General features: G+C 52.5%; 6 protein-coding genes across 6 annotated transcripts; 3 read left to right on the forward strand and 3 right to left on the reverse strand.

The window, feature by feature from the left end:
* Nucleotides 1-187: 187 nt before the first annotated feature.
* N7473_003867 (60S ribosomal protein eL30) lies at nucleotides 188-1208 on the reverse strand. Its single transcript, XM_057149807.1, has 3 exons — nucleotides 1077-1208; nucleotides 860-1014; nucleotides 188-669 (listed from the first exon to the last, which is right to left on the reverse strand). The coding sequence occupies exons 1-3, from the start codon at nucleotides 1144-1146 to the stop codon at nucleotides 574-576; spliced, it is 321 nt and encodes a 106-aa protein (XP_057013461.1). The 5' UTR covers nucleotides 1147-1208; the 3' UTR covers nucleotides 188-573.
* Nucleotides 1209-1407: 199 nt separating this feature from the next.
* On the forward strand, nucleotides 1408-3525 carry met2 (homoserine O-acetyltransferase). The gene is made up of 2 exons (XM_057149808.1): nucleotides 1408-1503; nucleotides 1567-3525. Exons 1-2 carry the CDS (start codon nucleotides 1464-1466, stop codon nucleotides 3003-3005), a joined length of 1479 nt encoding a protein of 492 aa, XP_057013462.1. The 5' UTR covers nucleotides 1408-1463; the 3' UTR covers nucleotides 3006-3525.
* A 3257-nt stretch (nucleotides 3526-6782) lies between these two features.
* Nucleotides 6783-8156, forward strand: N7473_003869 (uncharacterized protein; the record flags this gene model as incomplete). Its single annotated transcript, XM_057149809.1, has 1 exon — nucleotides 6783-8156. The coding sequence occupies one exon, from the start codon at nucleotides 6783-6785 to the stop codon at nucleotides 8154-8156; it is 1374 nt and encodes a 457-aa protein (XP_057013463.1).
* A 798-nt stretch (nucleotides 8157-8954) lies between these two features.
* On the reverse strand, nucleotides 8955-16092 carry N7473_003870 (putative THO complex component (Rlr1); the record flags this gene model as incomplete). Its single annotated transcript, XM_057149810.1, has 2 exons — nucleotides 8955-11163; nucleotides 11222-16092. 2 exons carry the CDS (start codon nucleotides 16090-16092, stop codon nucleotides 8955-8957), a joined length of 7080 nt encoding a protein of 2359 aa, XP_057013464.1.
* Nucleotides 16093-16952: 860 nt separating this feature from the next.
* Nucleotides 16953-18098, reverse strand: N7473_003871 (putative nucleoside-diphosphate-sugar epimerase; the record flags this gene model as incomplete). The annotated part of the gene is made up of 3 exons (XM_057149811.1): nucleotides 16953-17752; nucleotides 17816-18021; nucleotides 18076-18098. The coding sequence occupies 3 exons, from the start codon at nucleotides 18096-18098 to the stop codon at nucleotides 16953-16955; spliced, it is 1029 nt and encodes a 342-aa protein (XP_057013465.1).
* A 931-nt stretch (nucleotides 18099-19029) lies between these two features.
* Nucleotides 19030-20214, forward strand: N7473_003872 (putative proline racemase; the record flags this gene model as incomplete). The annotated part of the gene is made up of 1 exon (XM_057149812.1): nucleotides 19030-20214. The coding sequence occupies one exon, from the start codon at nucleotides 19030-19032 to the stop codon at nucleotides 20212-20214; it is 1185 nt and encodes a 394-aa protein (XP_057013466.1).
* Between the last annotated feature and the right edge of the window lie 489 nt (nucleotides 20215-20703).

The raw sequence follows: 20703 nt of genomic DNA on the forward strand, positions 1-20703 counted from the left end.
GAGAGCCGGGAAAACAGCTCAGGGTCAGGCCATCGGTCCCCTTTATACCGACGCCTGCAGGAACAGTAGAAGATCGGCAGATTCTTGTAAAGTACATTTTCCATGAATAAGAGCTTCAGGCTAAACTACTTTGGCTTGGCCCAAAGTATAGGCTATTTCATAAACCAATTGCGACTATATTGCGGAGGGTGATTACAAGAATTCAGGTGGATACTCTAGTTTCCCCGCAAGCATGGCGTGGGGGTGGCCAGTCTGGGCAATCCGATGAATATCCGGACGACTTTAAGCGGGGGAGGGTAAAATCATGCAGATCACAGGAAATCGGCATGGTGAATTGTCGCTAATTACACGAAAGAATACAATGGAGGCATTATTATATCAACATGAAAGCGGTAGCTCTCTTGAAGAAAGTAAATTTTTGTGATTCAAGACTACTTCTGGGGTCGCCATTAAACCCTCATCCTTTTTTTTCACCCTGAAAACACCGAGTCCGATGCGGGCTTGAGGAACAGGGCCAGCCGGCCCGACGTCATAAGTCGTGACTTTTCAGAATGCAACACTTTCGAGTTGCATTTAAGCCTCACGGCTGAGGATGTCGGAGTCACCGGCATCGAGGACAGCCATGGTGGAGCAGCGGAAGAGCTTACCGCAAGCAGTGCCGAGCTCGATCTGAACAGAGGGAAGAAAAAATGTTAGTGCTACGGTTCGGCTCTCCGGGTTCCCCTTATTTGGAGAATCCCATCGCTGAGCAACTTCACTCTCCGAAGTGGACGGTGCCAACTTCTTCTCTGAGTAGTGGAGCTGGCTGGCAGCTGCGACGGCTCGAATGAGCGTCGACTTGGCAAGGGGAAAAACGTACGTTGTTGCCGTTGAAGTGGTGGACGGGCACCTTGGCGAGCATGGCGTAGTACTCAAGCTCGGACTTGCGCAGAGGAGGGCAGTTACCGGCAATGAGGACCAGCTTGGCCTTGCCAGAGCGGAGGGTCTTCATGGTGGACTTGGAACCCATGGTAACTGGAGGTTCATGTTAATATTCACGATGCACACCATTTTAGGGCTGGGATGTAAAAACTCACCCTTGCCGGACTTCATGACGAGGGCCAGGCGGGAGGCGAGGGTGTCACCGGACTTCTTGGTCTTGGCCATTATGATGGATTTTGGGGGTTTTTTTGGAGTGTTGGGTGGTTGGCGATAGTACGAGAATGAAGAAACAAAGTGGAATTCTGCGACGAAAATGATTGTGGGTGCGAAAATTCAGAAGCACGTGATGTACCGCCTTGAAGTGGGTCCGTACCCTCGATTGTCTGGTTTTTTGCCGAGATTCCTGATTGGGAGAAGATTCCCGCGGGGTTCCTGACTCATTTGGCGGGACAAGTGGAATTTATTTCTTCTCCCCTCTTGCCGGCTCCTCCTTTCCATTCCCCCGTCTTTCTTGCATTCCTCTTCGACAACCTCATTTCACAATGGTTGCCGAATCTAGCAGTGCTCCCACTGCGACCCTCCGTCAGTTTCTTCCCTCTCATCTTCCCCATTGATCTTGACCTGAATGGCTACTAAATCCCGTAGAGAGAGTCGATTCCCAGCCTGAGAACCCATATGCGGCCCTGATTGAGGATCAGTCAATTGCAATTATCCCCTCATTCACCCTCGAGTCCGGTGTTACTCTGTACAATGTGCCGGTCGCCTACACTACCCGTGGTGTTCTATCGCCCAAGGGCGACAATGTCTTGGTGATCTGCCATGCCCTGAGTGGGAGTGCCGATGTCGCCGATTGGTGGGGTCCCCTCCTCGGTGGACCGGGTCAAGCCTTTGATGTCTCCCGATTCTTCGTCGTCTGCTTGAACAGTCTGGGCAGTCCATATGGTAGTGCCAGCGCGGTCACATACAAGGATGGTAAGCCTGAGAATGGCTACTATGGACCTGAATTCCCCCTCACTACCGTGCGGGATGACGTGAATATCCACAAGCTTGTCCTTGACGACCTCGGTGTCAAGCAGATCGCTGCCGTTGTTGGTGGCTCCATGGGTGGTATGCTCACTCTGGAGTACTCGTTCTTTGGCAAGGACTACGTCCGTGCCATTGTCCCAATCGCGACCTCTGCTCGCCACTCCGCGTGGTGCATTAGCTGGGGCGAAGCCCAGAGACAAAGCATCTACAGCGACCCCAAGTATGATGACGGATACTACGCGTTCAATGACCCACCTGCGACCGGTCTGGGAGCGGCCCGTATGTCGGCATTGCTCACATACCGCAGCCGAAACTCATTCGAGTCACGGTTCGGCCGCAACGTGCCGGACCCCTCCAAGCGCCAGAACATCAACGGCACTGACAAGTTGCCCACGCCTCCCAACGAGCACTGGGCTATTCACAATGATGGTCACCGTGGTGGAGTTACCTCCCGATCGGAGAGCCGACAGGGCTCCCCTGTCCCCTTGGCGGATGTTCAGTACATGGACCCCCAGTTCTCCGGCACCAAGACCTTCTCTGCACCTACCCCGACTAAGCCGGATGGTCGCCCACGTCCGCCAACCTACTTCTCTGCTCAGTCATATCTACGTTACCAGGGCGAAAAGTTCGTCAAGCGCTTTGATGCCAACTGTTATATTGCTATGACCCGCAAGCTGGACACTCACGATGTCTCTCGGCACCGTGCAAGCCCGGATTCAGAGAACCCCGTCCTGGAGGCTCTGTCTAAGGTTGAGCAGCCCGCCCTTGTTCTGGGAATCGAGTCCGATGGCCTCTTCACATTTGCCGAGCAGCAGGAAGTTGCTGCTGGTATTCCTGACTCGAGACTGGAGCGTATCGATAGCCCCGAGGGCCACGACGCCTTCCTGCTGCAGTTTGAGCAGGTCAACCGCCACATTGTAGCCTTCTTCCACGAAGTCCTGCCCGACATCATGTCTCAGTCCAACGTTGATGGTGCTGCCGCCGTGGCCAGCGTCAAAAAGCTAACGAAGAGCAGCACCTTCGGTGAAGCCGAGGTGGAGGATATCACTGCGTGGTAAATCCTCACCATGAAATAAGATAACAATGGCGCAGTCACTTGCAGCCACCCCCATGCTCCTGTCCCAGACACCGGACTCCCGCCCGGGAGCCGTCCTTCCTCGTGGCTCACCACGAACGGGGCGCGCTTCCAAGCGTGAGCTCCCATTGCCTGGGCAGGTACCATGGCGTTATCAGGGGAAGTAGAGGTTGCCGATCTTTTATCCGTTTCGCTAGTCAGGGAGATGAGCATCCAACTGCCTCTCTCGAATCTCACCTGGTCCATTGCCACGTTTTCGTTAGCAAAACCTTGTCGAGAAGACTGCCAAAGAAGCATCCAACTGCTCTCCATCTGACCCACCCTCTGGGTCGCTTTTCCAAGCGAAAAATCGTCTGGAGGTTGATGGGTCTATTTTGAACAATCCGATAACCAGGGTTTTATCACTATTCTTTTCGCACTGGTTATCCGTGCGGCGAACGCGTCGCTCTTTTATCTAGTCGTATCAACGCTATAACAACAATCGATGATCTTGTAGACTATCCTTGGATGGTCTGTCATAGATATGTGCACCCTTTGTAATCATTTTCTCTTCGTAGAGACCTTGAATGTGTTGACAGGGTCAGATCTCATTGCTGGCCTAATTTGCACTGCTCCTGAGGTAGACTCCGTCCAGTGCACGTTGACCTACACAGCACTGTGCCTGTTTTTGGTGCAAGGCCAGCTGGAGCTCTTAGTCCGGTCCATGTGTGCTCCAGCTTTTAGCAAGACATGAATAGCTTAGGTATCTCCCGGCCGTATACATAGACTCGAGATCTCCATTTCCACAGGGCTTTTGAGCATGTTTGGAACGTTCATCACCGCCCGCTCGTGAAGGTTGGTCAACGGTATATATTGCCGGCACCCAAGCCCTTGCCCAACCTACGAGATGGCTCTCTCTTCCCAGATTGGCTATATTGCTCACTATGGTACCTACCTAGCCCCCAACCTCGTACCATATATTCTACCTTTACACCAGGTCTCGACTCCGTTTGTACAATGGCAAGAGTCTGAGATATCGAGCGCCCCGGTGCACGGTCGCAGTCATGGAAGATCTGAGATCCCTCCGGCCCCCGGGGCCGGAAGCCTCAAACTACCTAGATCCCCCCTGAAGGTCGCCGTGCGCCACGCTAGTAAGTCACAAGGCTTGAACTTTGTTGATGGGCGGTGCATTTCTTCCCGGTCTCGATCGGCTGAATGATGGATCAGCTGAGTTCTTTGTTCTTGATTGGGGTCTTTGTAGACGCTCATCGAGTATCTAGTATTGTTTTTGTCTTGTCGTAGCCGAGGTATGAACTCGACTCCATGCGAATGGGGACTTAATTCTCGATTTCTAAGAGGTGCTTAGGACGCGAACCTGCGTATTGGGGCTAAAACGCCTCGTGGGGAATTGGAGATGCATGTGCGGCAGGTGAGGAACTTTGGCTTGGGGGCCAGAAGAAGCACTCTGTACTCCATAGTTAGAGTGGCTTGCGTGAGGTGAGGCTCGCGAAATAGGTCAATCCGACGAGCAATTCCTTTGTTAAGTCATGGAGCATTGAGGCTTGTGGCGTTCGGGGGAGGCGGAGTGGTTTGAAGCGAGTGCTACGGTGGTGGTGAAGTCTGGTGGTGACTTAGGACTTGCAGCAGTTATTGTCGCGAGACTAGTAACTCCGGAATACTCCGTGGTTTCAATAAGAGTAGTGAAGCTGGCTTGACTGGATGATTTTGCCGAGGCGAGTTGTAGGTCGTATAAGAACGTAGAACGTAGAGAACATCGTATAACCGTAATCGTATATTGTACGACTATCACAGAGCTTTGCGATATACACTTACCCTGTACTTTCACACGGTCCACGGCCTTGTTTGTGTTTAATCTGTAGCCTCGCCCTTGCATAGACTCGGTTGTCCCGTCAATTATTGAATCAACCATGATATAATGATTCGTACTACCGTGCAACTGTCAACATCGCACTCGATCCCATCCCCGGCTTTTGTATTCTTCATTGATTGTCAAACAATCTGCAGATGTTTCAGTTTTTGATTTGCTCCACCTCCAGGCGCCCGACTGGGTCCAGGATCCTCCAGGGTATGTCGCACCAGCCTTATGATTATAGTTGCAGAATATTATGATTAACGCTCTGTGTTGCAGTGTTTTCGACCCCAAAGATTGGCATATTGCAAGGGAGGCACGAGACCCACCCTATCACTCTGGTTATCCACAGTTCGGCAGGGAGCGAAACGGATGGAGTGTGAGCAGCCGCCAATAATAGAGGACAAGAAAGACAAGCGTGGGGTCTTCAGTGGTCGCCTGAGCAGTTTCCCCCAGCGCAAAGCCACTTGGAATTATTGTCTTAGATTGCTAGAGTGGAAGTAGGGTGATCATATATCAACTGGGGTTATTAACTATCTTACTTCAATATTTCCGAAGATTTCTCTGTTTTCTTTTTCTCTTTATCTTTTGACTCGTCTTTAAGCTAAAACCGGGTCTAGGAGACCGGGGGCAAAAGACTAAAAGGGGGCAAGACAAAGCGACCGATAACAAGAAACTAGCGTGGGTGGGTGTCTTAGACTCTGGAGTTCTTCCGCTCTAAACTTTCTGGAGGTGATTGATCTTTAAAGTAATTATGATGATTCGGCCTTGCTGTCCCTGGTGAAATTATCTTCAACTGAGCTGTGGATCATGTTGGTCCTTTGTTGGCGGCAAACATTGGATGCTGGAATAACTCTTGATACGCCTATCTTTGTCACCTCGAGACGTACAAATCACAGCCCTAACCGACTCTTTATTGCCTCCACGCTAGCGCCCATGACTTAGTTTTTCCGAAGTTTCTACTGGACAGGTTGGTTATCAATGGGCCTGGAAGCGGCGGTGATAATCTTGTCCTACTCAAACAGCCTCGTTGGCGCCGGGCTTTATCTCAGATCATCGTCTTACTGTAGTCTTAAAACTCCAGTCCTTTAATCAGGTCCTCCCTCTAGACCTCCACATGAGGCCGATGTCGCCCGCTAAGAGATGCAGAGACTAAAAAGACCCTTGGACCCCCTCGAGTACATACTGTACTAGTATACTACAGTACTAGTTTAGTAGCCTGTGACTCTGACACTTGTCGAATCCCAGTCCCAGTCGGCTCTCTTGTCTCTGGTCTCTCGATTTCACCCTGTTTCCTTCCATTTCAATTTCTAGCGTCTTTTGTTTCTACTCGTCCTTATTTCTATTTCTATTCCTTGTTTCGCGCCTCCTTCTACTTTTCCACACTTTGATCTGCGTTTTCACGTCCATCATCCCTCGTTTGCTCTGTATACTTCCCTCTCCCCCCCCCCGCATACCAACGCTCGTCGCACGGCCAACATAACCAGCCCACCCTGATCACAACAAGAGTCAATTGAAACATTATTGCCTCCTGGATTTGGATCTCGCGGGGCAACGACTGAACCCCCCACTACCAGATACTTTTGGTCATCGAATACATCGTCCACATAATTGATCGAGGTCCTGTCCCTGTTTAAGGGCTGCGGAGTCTATTCTGCGTCGCCACCAGCATTACTCAGTGGACTTTTCACGGCGCATAGTCGGCGTTGGCAGGCCGTTGCGATTGTTTGCGCCCAAAGTGAAAATAGACTCCTGCACAGCTGGTCATTTCTTGAATTTTCAACTCTCGCTTTTCGTCAACGCCTTGACCGTTGTCTGTCAATATCAGTTTCCCTCATCAACCGGGGGCTCCTCCCACACTCGCTCTGATATCAACAACAAGACCCCCCCCGGCGCAAATCACCCACCATAATGGAGCGCAATCTCTCCCAGAAAGCGCTTCGCATGCGCCAGCGCTTCACATTCAGTCGTGGTCGAGACCGCGCATCCACTATCCCTCCCGCTGGTGCCACCAGTACCCCCAACAGCCGCCCGCGATCAGCCACAACGCCCATCTCGTCCCACACCATCACCACCACTACTATCGACACAACGTCCCACAAAACCAGCAAAGACTGCACTCGCTTTTACCACTTTACAGATGAACCGGGTTACTTTCGTCCTGCGTCACCTCTCCTTGACAGACAGTCTGTCTCGGAGGAACTAGAAGACGACGTCAAACATGCCTGCGCACTGCTGGTTCAGAGCGTGGATCGCGGTTTACCAATATGGCCTTTGGTTCAGGTAGACCATCGCCCGAGCACAACAACCACAACCACGGCAAAAGTATCCAGCCCAGAGGCCCCCTCGAGATTCTATTATCAAGGCGCTAGTATGTCCCCCTCCGCCGTGGATAATCAGATCGAGATCCACACGAACGATAAAATGCACGACTCCGGCGTAGCTTTCCAACATAGCACCAGCGCTGCGTCTGCAACTACGGGACGCTTTTACGGTACCAGGCACTCGTCATCGCGCCATGGAGAAAACCACGACGAAGATGCCCACCGCGGCCGCTCATACTTCCGTTCTCGTGGTCAAAGTTTCGGCACGGATGCGACGCCATCACGTTCACGCTCGCGCTCTCGTTCTCTCAGCCCGGACATGTTCCCCTACAGCCCGCCACAAGTCGACACACTCTGGCCACACGTCAAAGATATTTACTCCGAACCATCAGACGCATTATTCCCAGATACCGAGACAGAAAAAGAAAAAGACACAGAATCTCACCTCGGCGTTGAGGGTATGACCTGGCTCCGCGCAAGTCTAGATATTCCCCGTCTCAACAACACTGAAAAAACACCCGCCAGTATCAATATCAACGTCACCGCGATACCGGCCGCTGCACCGCGCCGCTTCTACAGTACCCGGCAGCAACCGCGCGCAAAGGAGCACGGTTATAATCCTGTCGCTGGGGCGGGATGGGATGGATCGAATAGTCGAACTAGTGTGGACGATGCTGTTTCTCTGCGGAGTTTTTCGAGTGTGGAAGATGATGGGATTTGTCAGGGGAGCTTTCATCAGTTACGGAGAACTGTTTCGTCCCGTGGTTTTGAGAAGCACCTGCAGGGTAAAGATCAATGCCCAGGGCAAGGGCAAGATCCTGTTTATGCGATTGTCTCCGATGCTGGACACCGGAGACGCAGGAAGGCGTCGCATTTATTGAAGAAATTGGCTGGATTGAGGAAGAAGAAGGATGGGGATGCGTTTGAGAGTCGACGTGTTGCGGTTGCGGTTGTTGCTTGAAGGTTCGGGATTAGAGAGATGGTGGTTTACGCTATGCTACCATTTCCTCATCTTGTCTTACGGCTATGGACCTTGACTTCGACTCGACCTGATATGATTTTTACGATATCTCGTTTAGCCCTGTCTTTTTTGCCTATGTCTATATCTGCGTTTGATAGATTGCTGTCTTTGTTTGGTTGATTTGTACGTATACCCTCTCCTGTTACATTTGCATTTGAACATGAACATCTCTTTGTATTTTCCAGACTTCTATTTTTGAATTGCAGATTATGATACCTCTTTTTGTATAAAATTTGAGTTTAGATTGCGATCTGTTTCCTAAATTGAAATGCTAGCCGAGCGGGCGACCCATATTAATAACCCTAAGCACCTCAAGTCTTCAACTAGGTTTAGGTTCGCAGATGAAGATCACCATAGCATTAGATTACTTTATTCCACATTCTATACGCTACGTGTTACCACCACAGACGCGGTTCTATGAAAGCTTTCTGATAAAAGTACATACGAGGAAAACGGGAGTGATTGATATCCAATCCACATTGAGCAAGACGAAAAGAAAAAGAAAAAAAGTAAGTACAGACGGGGGAGATGTACCCAAAACACCGGCAACGATGCAACGTGCGATCAGTAAGACGTTAAGATAAAGGAAAAAGGGAAGAGGAAGACCCCCAAAAGGGGAGGGAGGTGAGATGAAAGTGAAGTAGGGAATCCTCACAAGAGGAGACAAGAGAAAGGAAAAGCAGAAGCAGAAGCAGAAAACAGAACCGAATCAGTCTGGCTGGGCCAGCGCCCTATCCACTAATGTGTGGACTCATTGCCCACGGCGGAGGCGCTTGTTCTCGCCGCCCATTCGTCCCCGAGCGTTCGCTTCCCCCCGGGATTCTCCTCGGGGTTGTTGGGCCGGCCACGCTTGCGATGCGTGGAGCCACCACCGCTCTCACGGTGATGGCCATCACGCTCGCGCCCGCGGTCACGGCGCTCCCGGTCCCGGTCCCGGTTCTCGGGACGGTTGCCGCCTTGCCCCCAACGACGAGAGTTCTCATCATTCGGAAGGGGAGGTGGAGGGGGTGGCGGGGGAGGGGGTGGTGCGCCCATTGAGGACGATGGACGGGGGCGGGCGTCGTTCTCGTTGGCGTTGCCGCTGTTGGGAGGAGCACCACCCATTTCTGGAGGCCCGTCCTCGCGACTGTGTCGGTCCCGCCGGCGCATCTCCTCTCGAGAGCCAGTGTTTCGCCGATCAGCATGGCGTTCACGGTCTCTGTCCTTCTCCTCGCGGCCAGAACCAGCGGCGCCAACATCGCTTCTGCGAGTGCGTTCACGATCAGAGTCTCTACCTCGATCACGGCGTTCTTCGCGTCGGCCAGCACTGCCTGCGTCATCTTCGGCACCGCCGGCACCGCCTCCACCGCGACGACCACGGTCACGATTCTGGTCACGATTCTTGTCGCGATCACTGCCTCGACCGGCTCGGCGATTGTCAGGTGTAGTAGCATCGTCGAGCAGATCACCACGACCATCAGGTCGGTTGCGAGGTTGGCCATCATCTTCAGCAGCGGCAGGCCCGGTGGGCGGACGAGGAGACCCCGTATTTGAGGCAGTCGACTGTCGGTTTGCACCCCGTCCACGAACTGGCGGAGTCACATTGCCGCGTTCAGCAGGGCCGTTAGTCTGCTGAAGCATGTTGTTGATGCCAGCAAATCGCTTATCACCACGTCCACGCTCTCCACCAGGACCACGAGGACCTTGCTGCTGGCCCTGTCCACCACGAGGACCCGACTGGGGTGTCATCACTGGTGAGGGTGCTTGCGGAGTAGAATCGACGATGTTGTTGAGTCGATCGGGGTGAATTCCAGTGGTGTCAAGACGCTCTCCAGAGGCAGCCGGCGTAGAGGGAGGTTGTTCAGGTCCGCCACGTCCACCAGCACGACTGGGACCCGATGGGATTTGTCGTTCAGGAGTAGGTGCTTTGCCGTTACTTGGGCTTGGGGCAGGTTGCTGCGCGGAGACATTACGACCGCGATTCCTTTGCCGAGGACCAGATGGAATGTCCGGTGACTGATCAGGTTGTCGCAAGCGCCCATGATTCATATCAGGGCCCATCGGGTCATGACCACCAGCACGGGGTCCTCGTGGAATCTCACCCGGGATCAATCCAGGCTGGTTGAAGCTGGCAGTTCGTCGGTCGTCTGGGAATCGCTCTGGACGATTGGGCAAGTCGACCCTGGGAGGAGATGGACCACGTGGTGGGTATGGACGACGGTCATCCTTTTCAGCGCGCAGCGGTGGTTCCCCACGGCGAGGGTTATCTGGTTGCCGTTCAGGGAAATCAGCCATAAGGTCACCGCGAGGCGGGCCATCGCGACCATGGAAGGAGTCATGGCGGGGACGTCCCGAACGGTCACCGGGCCAGTCGGCATCTCGTGGAAGCCTACCACCCTCACGATAAGGTGGACCGCGCATTGGTTCATCGAGAGGAGGTCTCATCGGGAAGTCACGGTCCCGATCAGGCATGCGCCCATGGCCTCGATTGTCGACCTCAGGGCCATCGAATCGTATGTGCTCGGGAGCGCCATGGCGAGTACGAGGATTGAAATCTGGATGTCTATCCCGTCGGTTATCCATCAAGTCGGGGCGAGGAGGTAGTCTATTATCCGCAGCAGTGTGCCGTGGTAGACGAGCCTGTTGTCGTGGGTTAATGGCGGGAGGTCGCTCAACGTCTGGTCGCTTCGGGATATCCGGAGCCCGAGGGCCAAGTCTTGATCGCGATGATTCCCTTTGGCCACGTTGGTCGAGAGTAGAAGGTTGCAGACGATCACCATCCGCACTGGTGTCCATGGCGGTAGAAGTGGTATCAGTGCCTGTCGGTGTCGGCATATTCCGAGGCGCCGCAGACTTCGCGTCATCAACTCCCCTCACCGATCCAGCATCAGTCATCTTGGCATCTTCAATTTCACCATCCTCAACTTCGGCTTTGCTCGATGCTTCATGCTTCGAGACAATCGCAGGACTGATAGATAGAGACGTTAGTTGTCGAGTCAAATTAGGGCGGTATTGTTTGAACTTACTCTTGGGTCCCGGGCTTGAATTCCGGAGCGGAAGCACTCAAAGCCGTAGGCGTGGCAGATTGAGGCCGTGAGAGATCAGCCCTGGTCGCTCGGTCTACTGGGGGCTGGGAGCCAGCCTTTTCTTGTCCGGCATCGGGGACATTGCTATTGTTGAGGTAGAACTGTTGCGGAAGCATCCACTTCTTGGATCGTCGGTTGAAATCACCGATGAGGGAAGCAGCAGGGATCTTGACATCGTCTCGCTCGTCGTTCTTGCTGAGGAGATTGACAGTCTCCAGCAGCTGTGTACCCATCCAGTTAACAGCAGGGAAGGATGGAACAATCGCCTTGAGGATACTGATGGCGTTGCGAATGTGCATGTACTCGCCTCCCTTCAGACATGTCTGAAGTGCGTTGTTGACCAGTCGGTGCCACTTGTAAAGAAGGCGTCGGAAGTCCTCATAGTCGAGGAAGACAACCGGGACTCCTTCAGGGTCAAGCTTCTTGGCAAACCCAGGCAGATCTCTCTTGGATCCGAATGCCTCCTTCTCGTAGACAGCTTGGTCGGCATGCCACTCGCTCAAGTCACCCAGAACCTTGCCGAGAAATTGTCCCAGGTTATCTGCTTCCTTCGAGGTGCAAAGGAAGATGAGGGAGACGAGTCGGTGTTCACGGAAGAGTTGATCCAGCAAGCCCATAGTCCGGAAATTGGGGGTTCCCGAGTTGTGGAGGAACTTGAGCATCTTGAAGGAGAAGAAAGCGTCAAGTGGGGAGAGGAGGAGCCGAGGAATGAAACATTGCTCCAGAAGAGCAACGTTTAAGGGGTCGTACTTCAGTCGCATATGAGCGAACCACCGCTCCTTTTCCTTCTGCAGTCTGCCGCGAGTTTGGGCATATGCTTGAGTGTGAGCTTTCAACTCTGACAGCAACTGATCCTGAATTTGGTTGAGACTTCTTCTCGTTTGGTCCTTTCGTTGCATACCGACCATGCTGAGATCAGATCGGTCATTGTTCAGTGCTGTGACACGTCTTTGCAGTCGGCGCCTCTCTTCATCGTAGTATTTTTCGGGAACGTGGACATCATAGAGAGATAGCTGCCAGAATGTGGCATAGAAATGCGCACCCACACTCTCCCACGTCTCAGCAGGCAGCGAAGATATGATGGTCTCGATCAGATCCTGCATGACGGGGTTAGCAGCCAAGGGGCCAGGGGTGGCGACAGTTGGAGACGCAGTAGCGGACTGCTCTGTTTTGTCGACATCCATCGCAGTCTCGTCTGTAGTCTCGGCTGGCACTTCACCCTCGTCGATGTCCATTTTGTTGTCATCGTTGGACTGGGCGCCGGTGGTTCCGTTGTCAGCACCCCCCTTCGTAGACGGGGCTTCAGACTTTTGTTTTGAAAGCTCGCTCTCGGCAATCTTCTTCGAAACGCTAGGACGTCTAATCCAGAATGCGATCTCCGGTTGAATGCCAAATTCCTTGACCAAGGAGGCAAAGTCGGGCACGAACGAGTCGAACTCATCAATCGACAGATTGCTCCGCAAAAGGTCGAGATACTGAGTGAGGATGCGGTGGATCTCGTCAAAGATATTGCCGAGAAGTTTAAGCTCCGAAGAGGACTCGTTGAAAACACAAGTCATTCGTTCCTGAGCAATCGCAACCAGCAGCTGACCCGCGAGGCGAGTATGCGTCAATGATTTCAGCAGCCGCTTGGATGTGGTCTTCGACTCGTGGCGCTTGTCCAAGAGCTGGAGAATAGTCTGAGCCTGGAGTACCTCGCCACCTGCCATAGCCTGAATTTGGGCATCATTGAAGTTTGTGTCTGTGATGATACCAGCCATGGAGCTGATCATCTGCTCGAGCACGATGAGGTCGGTCGAGTTGTTGTGGCGCAGCTGCTCAACGACGTACTGCAACAAAGGTGCTGGATCCATGACGGAATAACGCTTGAAAGTTCGGCCAGCAAAAGTGGACAGGGCATTCAACCATTTGCTGGTAAGAAGACCACCCTCTTGCACGCGGCTTCTTCCTTTTTGTCCAAGCGAGTTGATAAGGGACCAAGTGAGAATATCGTAGCCCAGGTTCGTGAAATAGCGAGCGCACTCCACGACCACTTCAATGAGATTTTCATACGACTCGATCTGACTCATGGCGACATTGATGACGATACCGGGATTTGCGTAGGCAATCTTAGCCAGAGCACGAGCCATCGGTCGAATGTTGGTCTTGCTGAGACGCTTGAGGACGTCCTTCGTCTCCGCTGTCGCCTGTTTGAAAGCAGACTGGATGTCGGGAAGTCTGGAGGTTTGCCCGGAGTACCACTCGGCATACATGTTGTACCGAACCTCACGGGGGAACAAACTGACCAGATTGAACACTTCATTGACCACACCAGGGTTGGCCTTGGTCAAGCTGACTGCAGGCAAGAGAAGGCGTTTGCAGAGGTCTCGCCAGCGAGTCTTGTTGGCTTCTGAGTCGTCCTTTGAAAGACTATCTGTACCGATGCGGGCAAGCTTTGAGAGGAGGCTCGCGTCTTGGCCGATCTTGTGGCCTGAAAGGTTGAGGAAAGAAGAGCACAAAGCGAACACGTCGTCAACCGACTGACAGACTGGAATGTTATCTGCCCAGTCATCCCAGTAATAGCGGTAAGCAATACCCTCGTTCGTGTCTTCCGTGTCAAGCTGAGCCCAACGCAGGACGCGTCTTGGGAGTGCGTCGGTCAGGCGAAGCTGGCCCTTAGCGACTCCGGACTGATCGGGGCTCAGGATTTGCTGGTTGCCAGGGATATCCTCCATGGAGGCCAAAGGTTGAAGCGGGCTGTACACCTTACTCAGAGAGTAGTGGAGGATGCGGTGAATGAAGTCGGGGAGTTCGGGGTAGGCATCCATTAACCAAGGGAATCTGCTCATGACAAACAGGGACTCGGGGATTGCGCCAATGGCGAGTAGGCTCTTTAGGAGCAGGACCTTCTGGTCTGAAGGGTCTGGCAAAGCATCTTCAGGTTTAGCAGTTGGTTGCTTGTCGGCATCCTGGTCTCGAGCTGGAGTTGCCACACGAGACTCAGGCTCGCGAAGACGAGAGGGAGGCGGAAGGGTGTCGTCAGACAAAGCACCGGCTAGCATCAAAGCATTGACACCGCCGCCGGGTCGCGCGGCCTTCTCTCGCTCTGCCTTCTCTGTCATTTTCTCCTCCTTGAGAACGTCCATTGTATCGTCAGGTCTCCACAGGTGGGCGTAGAGGTCACGTAGGGAAATGAAGCCAACCTTGATCAGCAAGGCGGCTAGGTAGATGAGGTTATCAGGCAAGGTGTCAGACTTAGCTCGAGCCGAAGAAGAGTAAAATCGTAGCTTGAAACCAAGCAGCTGCGCGGCAACCCGGTTGCCCTTGGGTGGCATAGTTCCAGTCTCTTCGACCCACGCTCGTGTGGCCTCCTGTTCTTCGGAGAGGTGGTTGGTTTCTGGAAAGGCCTTTTTCTTTTCCTCTTCCGAGAGAGGTTTGCGGCCAATTTCGAAGAAAGCCTGAATGCCAATTTGACGCACTCGGTCCCAGAACTCTCGGTCACGCTGCTCATTTGACTGTAGAATGATAGCTCGCTCTTCTTCGGTGGTATTCCAGCCACCAGACCCGGGAAGTGCCCACTGTGGCAATCCCGATGCCCGTGAGATTCCCTCCAGGTTGTGGAAGAGTTCCTCCTTGGGCCACCAGGAGCTCGCGCGTAGCAGTTTCACAAAGAAGCGGTACTGCTTGACAAGCACTGCAGCAAACACATCCAGCGTCACATCCAGCACTCGCCCAACATCCATGTCGAATGCGCCAATCATGGCCTTGACCCGTTCGAAAGTATCTTCGACTACCTCACTTGATGGAGGTTCGTTGCTGCTCGTGGTGAACAGCTCCGTCAGAAGCTTTGAGTATCCTTCAGATTCTTCTCTGAGAAGGTTGTAGTTGGACTGTCGGTACAGCAAATTGGTTTGCTTTCGAATGCCCATGCGCGCGAAAGTGTCACGAACTAGTCCCAAGGACTGCAACAGGGGCGTATCAAGTTGTAGCCGCATGAGTTCTGGGGAGATGGCGGTCGCAAAGACGAGTGGTTTGAGAGCAGGGTTTGAGGTGTCGGCATCCATAAGGATTGAAAGAGTGTCGAGGAACAATGAGGAGGAGTCGAAGTCCAAGGTTGAATGATTTTGCGCATCTCGAGACGTAGCTTCTTCACCAATGATCTCCTTCACAGCGCTTCCAGCCTCCGAAGGAGACAGTCGGCCGTAAATTGCGGACCGAATGAGTTCTTGATAGACGGAGGCCAAACGGGTGAGATCTTGGTCCAATCGAGCCGCAGTTCCTTCCTTTACAACGTTTTGCTTTCCGGCCGAGAACCATTCTTGAACAGCGTGATCCGTGACAAATTCATAGTCGTAGGGAAGAGGAGGGGCCGAAGGGCGGGCAGTACTCGCCTCGGAGCCAGCCCTAGATGCAACTTGCAGCTGCGGCTGTGGAGCAGGGGTGATGGGAGCTGGAGATTGTGTCGTTTGGGGAGCTGTGGATTCGCCACCTTTCTGGGTAGCCTCAGGTCCGTCCCTGGACTGTGCGCGAGGAGGGGGAGACATTGCGCCGGAGTCTCTCTGCTGTGAACTTGAAAAATTTTGACCTTCAAAGGAGCCTCGGCCGGAACTGCCGCGACCGCCGCCTTGGTTGCCGGACTGCCGACGAAATCTGTCGCGCGCCTCATTTTGGTCTCGTTGAGGGCTGGGGTGATGCCCCGGGTGGGAGGGATGTTGGGCCATGTTGAGCGTCCCGGGGCGATGAGGAGAGGGTCGCAGCGCTTCGTTGCTCGCCGAGTCGCCCGACCAGGAGCGCTCACCGCGCTTCCTTTTGCCGCCCTGCCCGGGGGCCATGGAGGATAGAAAGCCGGTTTAGACTCGATGGGCAGACACAGTTGTTTCGGTTGCGGTGAAGATGTTGCTTAGGATGGGTTGAGTCTGAGTGGACGGCGGGGAGCGAGTGCCAGCAATTGAAATCGCCGAAAGGGAGGATTTGCCAAGAGCAAGAGATGTTGCGATGCAGCGTACCAGCTGAGAGGGTTCCAGGAGAAGAGTGAGAGTGTGGAGGGTGGAAAAGGGAGGAGATGTGGATGGAGGTGAATGGCGATGATGGCAGGAAGCTTGATCGGAGCAAAAGATGGGGGCTCGTGTTGCCTGAGGTGTCGAGGGCCACCCTCATTATCTTGGCTTATCTCTTGGCCGATTGTTTAGGTAGGTAGTCTCGGGTGCCTTGATGCCGCCCCAGGCAGCGATTCACGTACTGCCGGCCTCACCTGATTTGTACTCAGTCTGCAATTGTTTGCTATCGGGGATTTCTGCCTTGCTAATTATTTCTACATTTACAATGAATCCCACGTCCTATACTGCGTCAAATGCTTCCTGCGCGTCCTGCTATCTGATATGTGGAAAGAGATGTCGAAAGAGATTGAATTGCGGATTATTCAGTAGATTTTCAAGGAATGTTGATATCTATTTTACAGTCTTTGCTAGTACCCAAGCACCTTTGCGATGAAAAGTTAGCCCAATGATGTTCACACAGGTAGGCACCTCACTAGTTAACAGAGTCGGGCATAACAAGCAGACATTATGTTTCTGAGAATGACATTTAAGCGTTACATTATTGTGAGACTTCAATAACGTGATATCCGGACACTTTTGTACTTTGATCCAAAGAATAGAGAGAAAGCTATTTCCACAGGAAGATGGCAAACTCCTCAAAGCAGGCCAAGATCCTTTGCCTCAAGCGCAACAATATCTGGAATCAAATCAATCAACCTCGGCTTCTGGGGATTCCAAGCCAAAAGCTTGCGGGCTCGAATTGCATGTCCACGAGAATTAGTACCCCAGAGATAGGGCCCTGCAGGATGAGCCTTCTTGGCTTCCTCAATATCTAGCTCCTCCACGTTAGGCGAATCGATGAATTTCTGCAGATGAGCCTGCTTAGCAACCTCGCGTTGAATATCTCCCCAGACAAAGGATCCATTTTCGGCCAAATAGTAACCCTCGTCGTTCCAGGTGGCCTTGCCACCTCCAGCCGCAGCAGCCTCACCCAAGGCGAGATAGACGTTGCTCAGATCCTGGACGTGAACCTCATGCCAGATATTCTCGCCCTTACCGATCAGAATGCCGGAGCCGCGAGAAAGGACGGCGGTGCTCAACTTGTAGGCTTGGACACTCTTGGTGTTTCCAGGGCCCCGGCCAGGACCGTAGATTGTTGGTGGGCACACGATAGCTGTATGGACGTTGGATGGGTTACTCTTGCCAGCATTGATGATGATCTCATCGACGTTTCGATGGAGGGCGTCTGCCGGAAGGTTGACTAGCTCGCTCACTCCTTCCCAGTCGTTGTATTCCTTAGGACGCTCGATACCGATTGTGTTGGCACGCCTGTCCTCAACGGTCAGGATGCCCGTGCCCGAGGTGTGGATCAGCCACAGTGGATGGTCTGGGGTGTGCTGCTGAGCGCCCTTGGCGATGGCTTGGGCAGCTGCGACATGATCGCAATCGGCAAAGTCTGTCAAGAGAGGTTAGCACTATACTGGGGCCGAGCTGATGGGCTGTTCTTGGTGATACTGACTGAAGACAATGTCGGCGTTTTTGACTTCCTCTTCGATGATATCCGCGGAATCCAGATCTCCGTGAACAATACGGATTCCTGGATACTTGCTAGAGACTTGAGCAGCTTTCTCCTTGCTACGAACAAGGGCCGACAATTGCCAGTCCGGGTGAGCGGTGGCGATGGCGTACAAGCCGTCACCGCCGATGTAACCAGTAGCCCCAGTTCTATACCTAACATTAGATCAAGGCTGCTGCGTGGAGGATATGGCTGCTACTTACAGAAAGACCTTTGGAGGAGCCATTTTGTACAGAGAGTTAAACAGTGATAACTAAGAGAGATTGAGATAAGTACAAGAGAGAGATTGAGTTGACTCCGGACAATAAGGTTGACAAGGGTTACATGCATGATCAACGTTTGCTTTGAAATCACCTCAATAAAGCAACTTGGGCCGAGAGAAGGCTCTCAAAGTGGGGGTTTAGTCAACTATTCTCCGAAAAGCCGACTTGCTGCGAATGATAAATGAAGTCATTGGTTAATTGAAACTCCGTTATCTACAATTGCATCTCTATTCAATGGCCTTATTCTGAGCATCTACAGCATGAATTCCGATCTCTTGATAATTGTATGATTGTAAGCCGATGCTCATCCTACAAGCAGCCCCGCATGGTGATGATGTCATGCCTCCGCAGCGAAAGAAGCACGCATTATTACTTACAAATCACAACAAGCAACAATAGCAGGGGCTGCTCTAATATGAGCATATACGAAAACAAAGTCCCTAATCCATAAAGTCACCTTAAAGTGACCTACTTGCTCAATGGTGTATGTCTGCAGGGTTTGAGGATATGCAATCGCCGGGGCACCAGGGACATAGGTTGAGGATCAAGGGGCTATCACGATAGCTCAAGGAGACTATCAATTAGAGGTAGATGAATAGAATTTCTACCATCGATCGTTGAACTCAGATCTGATATGAAAGATTTCATTGCATGCCATTCCTGCTCTTCGGAATGACCTTCCGTGTTGACTTCAATTGATCCCCGCATGCCTTCGAAACACCGTCGGGTCCTGCACCCGAACCCCCAAGTACCCCCACCACCACAAGAGATGAGTCTTAACATCTTCCAACAACTTTCCACAGTCTGAATCCTCTTGGTCCCCATCAATTGAGTTCCTCAGAGCAGGCGAGTCAGCTTACAACCACATATCAGCACATTCATAGTCCCTTCGTGATGGATCTCGCTCAGAAATTCGAAAATGGCAGCGCCGGAGAGGCTATCAAATGCATTGACATGCATACTACAGGAGAACCTACGCGTATCATCTACTCGGGGTTTCCCCGTCTCCAAGGCACTCTTTTGGAGCAGCGTGACCAAGCAATGAACCAATATGATCACATCCGGAAACGCATCATGTTGGAGCCACGAGGCCACTATGATATGTACGGTGCCATCCTTACTCCTGAGACCGAGCTTGTTCAGCAGGGACAAGCACATATTGGAACTCTGTTCACACACAATGGAGGCTTTTCTACCATGTGTGGCCATGCCACGATCGCGCTGGGAAGGTTCTTGGTCGACACGCATGACTTGACCGTGTTTCCTAAACGGAATGAACTCGAATTCAACCCGACAACGTGCGAATTAGCAGTTAACATCCACGCTCCATGTGGATTGGTCCGTGTGACAGTTCCAACCACCGCGAACGGCCAGGAATCTGATCCATCTCGCCCAGTATCATTCCTCTCTACGCCTGCATTCGCTGCAGGAATTGACCTCGAAATCCCGATTCCAAAGGAGGTTCGGTGGCCTGAATTGGGCGACCGGGAATCTATCAAGCTCGATATCTCCTATGGAGGAGCATACTACGCCCTAGTAGACGTTCATGAGCTTGGCTTTTCAAGCCTTAAACAATTCGATCTGGGTGCTATCTCGAACGCGGCAAGCAAGCTCAAGGCCTACCTAATGACCCATCCAGCCGTTAGCTCAGCCTTGCAACATCCGGAAGACAGTCGACTGTCGTTCCTCTACTCTGTCATGGTCGTTGATCGAGATGTCGGGTCAAGGCCTGAGAGAGTCGAAGGCACCGAGACGGGTCTCTGTTTCTTTGCAGACGATGAGATTGATCGATCCCCAACGGGATCTTGCGTGACGGCGCGTATGGCATTGGCTCATGCGAAGAAGCAGAGGTCCGTTGGCCAGAAGTGGGCTTACAATTCGATTGTCTCGAACCGCTTTGGCACTGGGGCCTTTGTTGCTTCCATTGTGGATGATAATGTGAGCGTGGGCGGCAGTAAAGAGGCGGTCACAGTTCGTGTCGAAGGCAAGGCATACTATACCGGAACGTCCAACTTCATTCTCGAGGAAGGTGATCTCACCAGTACAAGTGGGTTTACCCTGAAGGAATGCGCACAATAGAGTAGTTGGCAGTTACTTGAGCCAAATAACTCCCGAAAATGCTTATTCTCAATTTCGTGATGAATGGCGCCAGATGTCGAATTAAGCATTTGCAGCAGCTATAGAGATGGATTTAGAAGGCTACCATCATACCCAGCACTAGCCAGTGAATAATGTTGTGGAGAGTGAGGTACACTGTCACAGTCAAGAAACATCCAGTCGCACTCTGAGTAACCAATAGAATATAATCCTCGATGTAATCCGACGATCGGGAGATCCTGCTAAATCGCCGTGACAAAAGTGAATGGTGGATCGTCATTCTCGCCATGACGTCAGGGCCGTTGATCCGTGGAACCACCCTGGGATTTCCTCTATATCCTTGCAAACCGGTTGGCCCAGATCCAGAGATCCTTCAATCTGGATTCGGTGTCCCTGAATTGAATCAATCCCTCGGAATTACATCGTTTGCTCCATATATCTTGAGTCGAAGGCGTCTGCGCCTATGACGCC

The sequence above is a fragment of the Penicillium subrubescens genome, assembly GCF_028828155.1.
Source record: "Penicillium subrubescens strain IBT 31985 chromosome Unknown utg000002l_segment0_segment0, whole genome shotgun sequence".
Taxonomy (NCBI): Eukaryota; Fungi; Ascomycota; class Eurotiomycetes; order Eurotiales; family Aspergillaceae; genus Penicillium; species Penicillium subrubescens.